Here is a 13,620-nt window from a genome sequence, read left to right as displayed (position 1 = left end):
AGGAATCCAGGAAAGTGCTCATTAGAGAAATAATAGGTTTAAAAATACGTAAACATATAGAAAGCATGTTTGAAACATGCCAGGCCTAAAAAGCATGAAACCACATTCTAATTGTTCCGTCAAGGCAGAACTGGGTCCTATTTCCCTTTCCTCCCTCTCCCTGCCTCCTGAAGGGTCAGAGGTTTCCCTGGGTGAGCAGGATGCGGGGAGGGGAGGGTTGGGGGGGAGGGCTGGGGGGGGTTGATGGAAGCACAAGGTAGAGAGAGAGGGGACCGCACTCCGGTGTGTGGGGCTCACCACCTGCGAAGGCAGTGGGGGGGTTGCGGGGGGAGGGCAGAGGGTCATTTTACATTGATCACGCCACAGGGTTGGACTTTTAAATGACCGGCTAGAGACTGCTGTTGCTGTTTTCAAATATACGTGTCTGTAGGACGGTACAGTTGATCAAAGTGACCCGAGTTCTCACCCAGAGGCAGGAGAAGAAATTCCTTCTGGGCGGGAGATTCCAAGAGACAAAAATTCCAAGAGATTCCAAGAGACAAAAACAAAGTTACTTTTTAATTATATTTCATGAGTCTTGCCTCCTACAACATCCTGATTCCACAAGAAAAGCTTCCTATTTTAAAGGCCGCCCCTTCGGTTCACCAGCTTCGGTGGGGAATCATGATTATCATTTGGAAAAGAAGAGAGTCCCACATTTCCTACCTTGATCCTTTCTCTTTAATGGCGAATTTGCTAAGAGCTGTATTTCGTCCAGAAGTTGGTTCTGATCTGTCTTCCGTAGGGGATCCAAATCCGGCACTAAAATGAAAACGATTTGTTCTTAGGACAAGATAAAACTCATCATTGATTTCCATCATGAAAAATAATAAAACATTACATTTGCCGGGCATTTTGTCATTTGGAAGACGTGTTTCTTTGCCATGACATGCCCGGGCTCCCTTTCCCTTCATGAGGCCGAGCATCAGGCATGACTCCAGCAACAGATAATCAAACAAAGCCAGCTCACAGCTCCTATGTCTTGTGCTCCAGGGCTCACTGGAAGTTCCCAGCACATGGCACCCAAAGCCTACTTGTCCCAGAGATCTTTTCCACAGCAATTTAAAAAGGCAATCATGAAATGATCGTACTAGAAGCATGAAAAGAATTAACTGGCCCAAATCCAAACTCTAAATTCGTTCTTACTACCAGACTGAGGGGAGAATTATTTGAGTACAGAAAAGATACCCTTTTCTTACTTTGTCTTTTCTTTGCTTGCTCTTCTTAAAGAAGATGAGGAAGAAATACTCCGTCCATAACCAATGTCTGATGATTTATCTTCCATAGATGGAGGTGGAGAACTAAAATTTTTGAAATTATATTTGAGTTAAAATGCTTTATTTTTCAATCCTGGATTCGACCTACAAAACAGATTTTTCCCCCCTGGAAAATCATAATGGGAGCTGACTTTTAACAGTGACAGAATGAAAGCACAAAGGAGAGGAGAAGGTAGGACAAAAAGGAATACTGTTCGTGAATTGGAACTGGAAATATTTTTATAAAATGCATCACATAAAATAAATTATGACAGATATATAGGTATACATGAACATTTTAAGGAAGCATTTTGAAGCTTTAATTTTTAGCTTTACTATTTACTTCTTATTTTATATTAAAAAAACCCCAACAACACAGAAAACCTCTGGGCCGAAGTTAGAGTCCTGTACACAGTTGTGGAGCCTTATAAACATAATTCGTTTTGGTTTGCTCCTATCTACTTACACTTTCTTCAATTACTTCATGTTACCAGCAGGGTATGAAGCACTGACTACAGAAATACATCTGGAATTGAGTGGTAAAAGGGGGTCAGAGTTAAAACCACGTTGGTGGTGGTTTCATGGTCTTTACTGTGGCAGGCTATGAGTTTACGGATTGGTGTTTGTTTTCGGGGTAATGCCAAATACAGGGGGGGCAAAAGGATACCGTCCTGGAAATCTTATATACTCATGTGATGATGGACAGACAAAAAGCCTTATGTGTTTCCCTGCACCCCTCCTCCCCCACGAGACTCACGTGTCGGATTTACTGTTAACTAAGAGAACAGCGCGCAGATCACTGGGTTCTTGTAAGCAGAGATCCTTCAAAGGCAAAAGTTTGGTGCCAGGATTAATCTGTAGATAATTTAAGAACAAAAAAGTAATATCCGCATGGGTTATATTGTTTTAAGTGAATACTGATGTTCTCGACTGTTTGAAGTAATGTAATTTCACACACACAAAGGCACAGTCAGAAAGAGGAACTTGAACTTGTGGGCAGCTCGCCTCCGGTTCCGCACAATCTGTATTGTTTTATACTCTCAGCTGTTTCACACCATCATTATCAGTTCGGCCCCTGAAAATAGTTGAGTTTTCGATGCATGTAATATATACATAAGAGAGAATTTGTCTGTGAGAGTAACTAATTACTAAACAGATGACTGACAATGTTGTGAGGATATGCTGAAACAGGCTAGTCCAGGTCCTGTATTAGCAAATTTACCAGCCTGCTGTGGTGGGTTAGACCGCACCATCTTCTGGGGTCTTTCCCCAATTGTATTATACTTAGATCCCTCTCTCATCCAAGATACTTTACAAGATTCTTTAAAAGATTTTTTTAAATTTATTTATTTGTTAGAGAGAGAGAGAGAGAGAGCGAGCGAGCACAGGCAGACAGAGTGGTAGGCAGAGGCAGAGGGAAAAGCAGGCTCCCTGCCGAGCAAGGAGCCCAATGTGGGACTCGATCCCAGGACGCTGGGATCATGACCTGAGCCGAAGGCAGCCGCTTAACCAACTGAGCCAACCAGGCGTCCCTACAAGATCCTTTAAAAATCAGGCAGAGCATGTCATTTTTCTGCCCACAACTCTGCCAAGTTTTCCTATTTCATTCAGAATAAAGGCGAAACTCCTTCCGGTGGTCTACAAGACATACATGGTCTGGGCTCTACCTCTCCGGTTTAGCCCTTACTAGTCTGCTTCTTGGGTCACTCAGCTATAGCTACACTGACTGCTGTTTTTTAAATATGCCAGGCACACATATTCCTCTGCTTGGAAACTCTTCCCCCAGTTGTCCCCACAGCTAAGTCCCTCAACTTTCTAGTTTTTGCCTTCCTGACCACAATTTCCAAAATTACAGTGAACATCAACCCCAGTCCCCACCCAGCACTATAGAGCCCCCTTATCCTGCCTCTGTTCTACTGCCCCCCGCAAAGCTCTGATCATTTTGATCATGTGATAAATGTTATTTATCTCTTTGTCATGTTTTCTGCTCATCGTCTGTTTCTTCTCACTGGTGTCATGAAAGTAGAGATCTATGTCTTTTATTTACTGACATCTTCAACCTATAATACTAGAAACTTAATATTTACTGAATGAAGGAATCAGAGAGTTCTCCTTTATAAAGAATATTGTTTCATTAAATTTTTTAAAAACTGTATGAACAAATACATTTGTTACAGTTTTATCTGATTTATGGCAACATTTTTCTGAGAACTTGTCCTTTGCTGGTTTTTCTGCTCTTTTGCTCATCTCTCTCAGAACATCTTTGTACTAATAATGGTGTGCTTGTTCTTTTTGAACGACGCATCACTGAATGAGATGGGCTTTCTGGGAGCAGTGATTTCTCAGTGGCTTGTGTGTGTGTGTGTGTGTGTGTGTGTGTGTGTTATGTTAGGTCGGGTGGTGGCGGCAGCCAGGGAAAGCAGAAGGAACGGCAGGAGTCAAGGTTTAGGCTAGCCATTTTTCATTATTCAGAATGTCTCAGGACGCCTGCGTGGCTGTGTCCGTTAAGCCTCTGCCTTTGGCTCAGGTCATGATCCCAGGGTGCTGGGATCAAGTCCCAAATCGGGCTCTCTGCTCAGTAGGGAGTCTGCTTCTCCCTTACCTGCTGCTCACTGCTTGAGCTCTCTCTCTCTCTGACAAATAAATAAAATCTTTTAAAAAATGTCTCCAGGGGCGCCTTGCTGGCTCTGTCGGTAGAGCATGTGACTCTTGATCTCGGGGCGGTGAGTTCAAGCCCCACATAGTGAAGATTACTTAAAAAATAATAAAATTTTAAAATGTCTCCAATTCTATTACCACGATAGTGTTTCCTTCAAATACAGTCAGCTATGTGATTCTTTCATGGCCCCGTCTCCTCTGCCTTTTTGGACCAAACTGGCTTTTGGTGCCAGCCTTGCTCATCCCAGGTCTCTGGTCCTGCACCTGCCTGGCAAACCGAGCTTTTGGCTTTTGCACTTCTGAGCTCTCCCCTCAGCTGAGACGGGGACGGTGTTTTCCGAGACCTGCTACCACTAGCTGCCTCGCCCCTCTCTGGGCTTATTTCTTCCCCCCTTTCAGTCCTCCTCCTGCACTCCTTTTGCCTGATCTCAGGGATTTTCAGTAACTCCTACATTTTTTTTTAAATGAAGTCTGTGGATCATATCTGTTTCCTAGGTTTGCCGAAAGTGGCATTTGTATATTTAAAAAATTTTTTCCATTCTCCTAATTGCTCTTGGTTTCCAGAAGAAAGGAAAATGCTGGCTTAAGCAACAATGCCGAAAAGTCCTTAAGATTCTAATTTTTAGCTTCCCATTTCTCTTGACATTAACCTTGAATTACACTGTATATTGTTTTTAAAATCATAGAAACGCAGCTTAAATAATGTTCTTCTATATTACATTTTAAAATTTGGTATTACAGTCTGGTTAATTTCAGTTAAATTATAATAAAATGAGACTCCTATACTTCTATCCTTATCACTAACACGGTTCATGAACCCTAGAAATATTAGAACAGAAAATCCTCCTTCTTTTATATCTTCTCCGAAACTTGAGAGCAGCCTCGGCAAGCTGATTCTACTACAAGTAATCAGATTCTAGTTAAAACTGTACACAAATGCAAAATCTTACAGCCAAAGTTAAGAATAAAGCTCTGATTCCCAAGTTTCTGCCTATAAAAATATATATTCTGTAAGGTGGTTATAAAATTGCAGTGTAACGGCATCGTGATTAAAGAAGAAATGATAGTACATACTAAAATACGAATTAGTGCTGTCACTCACCCGACCATAGTCATAGAATCCATCACCAATTATGTTACTTGATGACAAATAGCCAGTCAGGCTATATTTCAGAGACGGGTAGTTGTTGAGCAATTTGTTATAAGCTGCCTCACTGAATTTATTTTTCCGACTTACGGATAGATTAACTTCTTCAAGGATCTCTAAAGCCCTGTCAATAAGAGAAAAAAAAGGATTATTTGCTTTAAACAAGCAATCCAACATTAAGTTCTCATTTATATACCCGGCCAAGACCCTGAATGAAGAACTGAGATGGAAAGGTTAAAGATATCTCACCCTTTTAGATAAAGCAAGACTGACAGAATTATGAAGACAAATCAGTCCTTTTGAGAATATATATGCCACCTAGTGACTCATATTCAAACAGCTGAAAAGGACAACGAGGTTGCGGGGGCGGGGTAGTTCTTCATTTAAAGTGGAAGTAGTAGTGGGCTCCAAGTTTTCCAGCTAACCAGGCAATATCCACAAACACAGAGATGGTTAGAAGTAGAGTGACCCCATCCGTGGAACCCGAAAACCCTATTTGTCGGTGTGCTAAGGCAACTCGCTCACCTGCGGCTGGAGAAACTACTCTGGTGAGGCTGGTGAATGCCTAATTCTGACGGAGAGGTCTGGGTGGAGGAGGGAGAGAAAGGAGACGCAGTCATGGCTCACCTTTTATTTCCACTTCAAAAGTGGCGACAGGGAATTGCAGGTTAGCAATAGCAGAAGGAAGGGGAAGAGCGGGATTGATCAGGGTGAAGAGGTGGACAGGGAGACAGTGAAGATGGTTTTGCAAGCGTGCTGGGAGGACCTCCAGTTGGGAAGAATGGAGAGGGACCCCTTTCCGCCAGGCCGCTGCACGGGTCCAGCTCTCGAGGGCTTGGCCGCATGCGAGCGGGAGTGTGGACTCTGCCTGACCTTCCTAGGGCAGGAAAAATGTGCTTCTTCATCTTCTGCCCTTCATCTGAGCCCAAAACCCGAGGCCGCTCCACTCACCCAAGCTTGCACAATTCAACAGCCATCAGCTCGTCGTTGGCGCAGACCATCACAGCCCAGCTGGCGTGCCTTCTCACTTCGTCATTCTTGGAGCGCAGGAGCTCCACCAGCGGCCCCAGGCCACCTGAATTTCTTAACTGGACGTGGAAACCGAAAGTTTATGCATCGGAAGTACAGAATATAAATATTGATTTTTTTTTCCAATCTCATTGGATTTTTAAACGATTTTAACCATGTAAGAACATTTTAGGATTTTTAGAATTGATTACATCCAGAGGGAAACAATTTTTTACAAAACCTTAGAGACAGGAGCCCAGATTTCTGTTCAAGGTCAAGAGGAGGCCACGGTCAAATAATCGAGGGAGGTCACTGTGATTTTTTTTGCGTGGGAGGGAGACGGAGAGCCTGTCCTCCTGTTCCCCTGTGTTCATTCATTCTGCTCGTCAACACTGAATGTTCATTTGGCCCTGTGGTAGACAGAATGATGGTTCCCCCAAAGGTGTCCTTTTCCCTGGAAGGGGATTTTGCAGATGTGACAAGTTAACAATTTTGAGATGGGGAGATTGTCTCGGATAATCAGGTGAGCCCAATTTAATTACAAGAGTCCTTGTAAGATGGAGAGATGGGTGCCTGCAGCCAAGAAAGGAGCCGTATAGATGCAGAGATTGGAGTGATACCCTCTGAAGTTGGAGGGAGGGTCCACAGCCAAGGGATGGGGGTTGATGGTAAAATCTAGAAAGGACAGACTTTCCCTTAAAGTCTCCCAAAGGAACATAGCTCTGCCAACACCTTGATTTCAACCCATAAGACCTGTGTTCAGACTTCTGATGTCCTACACCATATGATAATAGATTTCCATTACTTTAAGCCACGATGTTGTGGTCATTTGTTACAGCAGTAACAGGGAAGGAATCCAGTCTCCAAGGCTGGGCAGGAGGAACCGATACAGTGACACCAGGGAACCCGTGTCACTGGCCACCGCCACCAAATCATCACTGTGGCCAAAGAAGTACCACAGCAATGCCCTAGAAAAAGACCGATTTTTGTTAATGCTGCATAGTGTCTTTTCATTTCTCCCAGGAGTGAGGAAGAGAGAAAAAGAATAAGAAGAGAATTGGACAGAACTACATTAATTACACTGTTAAAGGAAATTCAGGTAATAAAGGTAATTACTCACGGATAAAATTATTCTAATCAGGGGAAAAAAAAAGATTTGACAGAGCTCTTTTCTCACTGTCTGAAATGCAACACTCTATCATCTGAACCTAGAGGACAAAAAAAGAACATTCTACCAGTTTCTATGTGTAGTATCTGAAGACAAGAGCCATTATGAGGTATAATCCATTTGATCCATAGTCAGTCATTTTCCATCAATGTCCGGAGACATTTTCTTCTCAGGGATCACACTTTAGTACATGTAACATTACAGCTTTAAAAAGTTTACTTGAAGCATCTGAGGCTTAGCAACTCAAATTTCTGAACCTCTTTATTTCTAAGAGAAGATAGTCTCACTCTTCATGTGTTCTTGTGGCAAAGATCTAATTCATTGATTAATTCATTTCCCCATTCATTTAATGACTGTTTATTAAGCATGCCCTCTGTGCCAGATATCTATCAATGGCATGGACACAGGGAAGAAAAACTCCCAGATCCCTTCTCTAAAGCCTCCAGGAGCTTATAGTCTTTCATACTAGAACCATATATGCAAAGCAGAGGACACGGGAAGCATGCATAGAGCGTAAGGGAAGCATAGAGGAGGGAGGTTCCCAGCTTGAAGACTGAAGAAAGGCGTCATAGAAGACAGGATGGCTTGACATGCATTTTGAAGGAGAAGCGTGATTTTATCAGGTGGACAAAAGTGAGGCTATTTCTCCAAGTGGAGAAATCAAAGACATATAAATAAGAGAACAGAGCATATGGACAGAATTACAAATAGCATGGGATTTCTGGACTCTGGAGTTAAGCCTGGTAAGAGGCTTCAGGCAAGGTGGGTAGGTGTAGGTCACTGGGCGTCCTTGTCCACCATGCTAAGCTGCTGAACTTTTCCTCTGGGGTGCTGGTGCACCAAGGGCCACATCAATGATGTGATGACGGTCATATATTTGAAAGATCAGTCTGGGGACAGTGTGGGAAGCAGGAGGTGGCAGGCGTAGGGAGAGCAGGAGACTCAGCTGCGATATTCCTGGAAGGGGATGGACTGTTCTGCAGACTGCATGGACGCAGAACCAAAGCGCTTTGATCGCCGTGTTGCTGAAGACTAGCATAGTGCCTGACACGGAACAGAGGGCAAATAAATATTTGGTAGTCTTGGGGCACCTGCGTGGCTCAGTCCGTTGGGTGTCCAGGCCTAGTTTCAGCTCAGGTTTTCATGATCTCTCGGGTGGCGGAATCAAGCCCCCTGTTGGGTTCCTCACTGAGCAAGGAGTCTGCTTAGGGATTCTCTCCCTCTGCCCATACCCCCACTTTCGTGTGTGCACGCATTCTCTCTCTAAATAAATAAATCTTAAAAAAAAAAAAATTTGGTAGTCTCAGTGCCTTAATGGATGAATACAAATGAACTGGAGTTAATGAGAACAAAGCAGGGGATAGAATAGAAAGGGACTGTCTATTCTGCCCTAAGGGACAGAAAAGATTTTTTAGTTGTCTGAGCAGAGAACCCAGTGCAACAGCTTGGGCTCTGGATGGCATCCCTGATCTCCCAACTTACCAACTCTGCTGGGAGCACATTGTGTCTTTAAGCCTCATTTTCCTCATCTGTAAAATGGGGATTGCAAACATGCCCATCACAAGTGAGGCTTAAATGCTTGTAGAGTGCTTAGCACAGTGCCCACTGCCTAGTAAGTGCTCAGTAAGTGTTAGCTACTGTTACTTATATTGGCGGGAGAGGAACAAAACCCTAAGATGTTTGAATGAGTGCCCTGTGACAAGTAAATAGGAGAAAAGAAAGAGAAAAAAAAGGATGTTTATAGGTTTGCATTATTTTTATGAATAGAACAAAACACACTTTTATATGATACACTTGTAAAAAAAATACAATTCTATGTTTTAAAACTTTGAAATATACAAGAAACACGAGAGCATATGGAACCCACCCGTATAATGTAACACATCATAGTAAAGGCACACCTGTTTGTCTACTGCTCAGTTTAAGAAATGACACATTTAGATGACCTTGAACCCCTGTTTGTTCCTCTCAATTACATCCACTCCCTTGATTCCCCAAGAGGATTTCTTGACTTTGTGGTTAATCAAGGCCAAATCATTGACCTTTGCCTTTACAGTTGCAACTCACATGTATGTTTACCTAAACAATATCTTGCTTAGATGTGTATAATTCTGAATGCTACCTAAATAGAATCATAAGTTGTATTCTACTGCAACTTGATTTTGCTCAGCATTATGTTTGAGATTCATCTCCATTGATGTCTGTAGCTATAGTTCATTTTCACCAATGTGAAGTTCCATTTTATGAACATATTACAAATTTATTTACCCATTCTCTTAAAAAAATCAGACAATTGGTGTGTTTCCAGTTGCTTAGATAATAGAAACAATGCATCCTGGTGCAAAGAGGCAAGAGACCGTGCTAGGTAGAATTTAGAAACAGAACTGCCAGATTATACCGGATTAGAGGATTTGCTCTTCTTTGCTAGATAAAGACAATTTGTTTTCCAAAGGGTCACACCAATTTAATAATTTTATCTTTTTAGAGTAGTTGTAGGTTCACAGCAACATTGAGCAGCAGGTGCAGAGGTTTCCCACACTCCCCTGCGCCCAGGCAGGAGCAGCTTTCCCATTATCAAATACATCCCCTGTCGGACTGGTACATTTGTTACAACTGATGAAAGTACACTGACACGTTATTATCACCCCGCGCCCATGGCTGAAGGGCTGCACCCATTTTGAAGGATCTAAATGATGGGTAGGTTCAAACCCTTGAAAATGTTTCAAATTAAGCCACCCATAAGCACAGACCCGAAAAATGAGTGGATAGACAAGCTCTCACCTCTGTCCGGGCCTCCACGTCACACGCGGTTGCGGCCACCAGGAGAGCCGCCTTGCTCTGCACGACCGTGTTCGAGGAGCGGAGCGGGCCGATGAGCGCGCGCATGACGTCGTGGTTCTGCATGTTCACCCGCAGGGGCTCCTGCATCGCCATGTTCGCTAATACTGTAGCGGCGCTGGCGATGGCTCCGTCTCGTTTACTCGACAGGATGCTTATCAGTGGATCGATTGCATCGGCTTCAGCAGCAGCACTGGGTACACGGAAGAGAAATGCGCGTCATTCATCGGAGTTCCAGAAACAGTCGTTGGAGTGTACAATGGAGCTTATTAAACAAATGAGTACATAAATACGGTTTCAGAAAAAAAAAAAAATTAACGCCCAATGCAATGAACCCAGACTTGAGGTGCCAGTGATTTAAGTGGAGTCTGGGAAAATGTCAGTTAAGAGTGAATTTAAATTATCCTTTTCCTACTTCTACAGCTTGTCATTATAGAAAAATGCATGACTACTTCTTAGAAACCCTCCTACAGCTGGTTTTTTTTTTTTTTTTAACTCAGTGATACTTACAAGACCAGGAAATTTTATTCAAAGAAAGTCGATTAAGATATTCTCAACCAGTAGGAAAGCAAAACTATATATTTTTTAATTCTTTTTTTTCCCCCCTTAGAGAGGAAGAACCTTAATCTTAATCTTAATCTGGGCCTCAATCTCACAGCTTTGAGATCAGGGCCTGAGCCAAGATCAAATGTCAGGCACTTAACCAACTGAGCCACCCAAGTGTCCCTAGAAAACTAAGCCTTTAAATAGGGGGAATGATTGAGTGGGAGATGCTTCTGGTTTAAGTTAAAACTCTTTAGCTCATCCTCCCTCTCTTTAAATGAGGTTGTTAATTGTAGGCAGGGGTTAACACATTTGAAGCCAGCAAAACATTTTGGAGGTGAAAGCTGATTTACAAAGTAAACATCAAAGATCAAAGTCATAATATTGACATAATAACTAGTTTTAGTAATGCAGGCATATTCAGTTGCTTAATTTCCTATTTCTGCTATAAAAAGACCACGATTATCCGTAAAATACATTAATAGTCTCACAAGTAATAAGCCTCTTTTTAAGAAGGCCATACTTTCTATAGTCCTTGCTTTCTAATGACTTAAAAAGCTCATAAAGTAGTAAAAATAAAAAAGGGGATCATTTTAACAAGAGGTAGATGATTTAATTATATTCTTTAATATTTGGAATTCTTCCAAATAAGAGATGTTCCAAGCCATAAGATATACAGAACATTCTACTTTCAAAGGAAGACCCCAAATTCTGTGTTAAAAACCCATTTACATCGTCATGGGAATAGAAGTAATCAAGACAATAAAAACATACCTGAGACTCCAATAACATGAACATCCCTTTACGTTTTATATCTGACAATTTTTTTTCCACTTAAGATCATATTAAGAACGAAAACTGAAAACAAGCGAGGCTATAGGATTCAGCCCATCACCCTGTATTCCGATGAATATTCTGATAATTAAATTTGGTAGTCACTTACATTTGCTGATTGTGAAGGAGAAGGGACAATCTCGAGATTAGAGGTTATCACAACTGTCTGAGAGAGGGCACAAGGTAAATGAAGTGCCACCAGGGAGAAAGGAAGCTGTGATTGTCACTCAGACCAGTTCAGAAGTGGACAGAACAGCAGCTACTGGGCCGGAATGAAATGACCAACGAAGGCGGCCGCTCTGGGGAACGCTGGGCTCCGTTGGTGTTAACCCTGAAGGCAGCTCCCACCCCTGCTTTGACTAAATCCATCCAGAAAACACACTAGATTGCTATGAAGGCAAAGTCAGAGTTTGCTTCCATCTCTTCCCATAGTCCTTGGTACATATTTAATCCTTCCTGTGAGGTCTCCCATTCTTTTCCAGGGAAGGCATCTCTTTAAAATTTGGCTAGATGACCCGTAACCAAAGTTTGTTTCACACTTGATCTTAGCCAAAAGGCCGAGGGCCTACCTGCATCTCACTATGACAGCTTGAGGGCCAGCATTTGCCCTCCTTTCCTAGGGGACAAAATAAACACCCAAGATAATTTTACTTTCCATGCTCTCTCCTACTATTAATCAAACAGTGGTCATTTGATTGTATGAATAAGGAAAAATTTGGAGGCACTAGTACATTAGTTTCTCAGAAACTTCTCATAGTTTTTACTTAGAGCTTAAATATTAAATTTTTTAAAACGGCCAGCAAGAGTTTTAAATTATGCATATTTTCTAATTAATATAGACATAAACCTATTAAAAATTGTTTAATTTCTTTGACTTATTTTTCACGCACTGAATGCAATCAGTTCCTTCAACCAAAATACTTTGTACTTCAAAACCACTGGAAACATGCCTCAGTTAGAAGGCACGATTCCTTTGTCACTTAGTGATTTTTCCCTTGACAACGTTCACTTTTTAAAACGTCCTGGAGAATCAGGGAGGAGCACACAGTGGAGGTGTTTCATTGCAACCATGTTAGAAGCTGCAAGTATTGTAGGAAAGCGCCTACCAGTACATTCTCCAGGGCTGTGTCTTTTGTATGCTTCACGGGTTTTCTGGAAAATTTAAGTGAATACATAGGATCACACTTTGTTGTTTAATTTCTCTTATTTATTAAAAGACAAAACAAAACAAAAAACGGGCTGCAAGATCCCATAATGTTCACCAGATGCATCTCTGCTCACAGCCTTTGTGCTTGTGTTTGCTTCCTCCTCTCTCCTGGACAAAGGCGTATTTTGCCTTGGTTCATTTTTATCTCTACCTTCTGCTCTTTTCTGTGCTCTTTATGAGCCAATAAGGAGAAGTACATAAAATCCTAGCTGTTTAAGAAATGGGAGATTCTAGTACACAGTGGAATATAGCTTTTACTAAATTGAACATAACTCCCAGCACCGAAAGACAGATCGCACGCATGCAGCTGGGAGAACGAGCTGCACTGTGTGTACAAACCTGCCTGTAATGTGCTGTGTGCCGTCTGGTTAGGTGTAAAAAGCATAAGCAAAATTAAGTTATTATGGTGAAAAAAAATCAAGCTATTATTCTTACCCAAAAAAAAAAACCAAAACAAAACACCTCATTTCATTATAGAAATAGAGCACAGAATTTACTTTTTTTTTTTTTTTAAGAATCGCATTAATTCTGTGTTTTAAACCCAAGACATTCTGTTTTATTTTTCCCTGTGTCTGATAATGTACACAGGCTGGAGCCTGTCATATTTTAAAAACACATTTCTGTTTCCTAGATAGTATGGCATTATCCAAATGAACGGGACAGAAGTCAAACTTTGTTACAAAATCCAGAATTATAGGGCCATATGTCATCATGATAATCTGAAAATATTTTGATTCTTACTATCGTGAACCTCCATCAGTTGGGAGTTTCATCAAGTAAGAGTTTAAAATGTACATTTCAAAAAAACGAACTAAAACCCAAATATGGAAAAGTATAAAAACATCTGTTTATATCATTTGATGTATGTAAACAGAAGTGAAGTTCGGCATGTCGTGTGTATCCAATTTATTACCAAGTCCTG

At 41.7% G+C, this 13,620-nt stretch overlaps 1 protein-coding gene across 1 annotated transcript in view; it reads right to left on the bottom strand.

Moving 5' to 3' along the window:
• Positions 1 to 13,620, bottom strand: part of ARMC3 (armadillo repeat containing 3) — a gene marked incomplete at both ends in the record, with an annotated part of 41,102 nt that overhangs the window by 19,797 nt on the left and 7,685 nt on the right. The window contains 6 exons of the mRNA XM_080810296.1: positions 706 to 801; positions 1,239 to 1,340; positions 2,053 to 2,150; positions 5,056 to 5,224; positions 6,052 to 6,188; positions 10,058 to 10,307. Of these exons, the coding sequence (XP_080666422.1) occupies positions 706 to 801; positions 1,239 to 1,340; positions 2,053 to 2,150; positions 5,056 to 5,224; positions 6,052 to 6,188; positions 10,058 to 10,307 (852 nt within the window). The remainder of the gene's footprint in view (positions 1 to 705; positions 802 to 1,238; positions 1,341 to 2,052; positions 2,151 to 5,055; positions 5,225 to 6,051; positions 6,189 to 10,057; positions 10,308 to 13,620) is intronic.

Source organism: Martes martes, assembly GCF_963455335.1.
Source record: "Martes martes genome assembly, chromosome: 8".
Classification (NCBI taxonomy): Eukaryota; Metazoa; Chordata; class Mammalia; order Carnivora; family Mustelidae; genus Martes; species Martes martes.
Note: the sequence above shows the minus strand (reverse complement) of the source record. Positions and strands in the feature narration are given on the sequence as shown.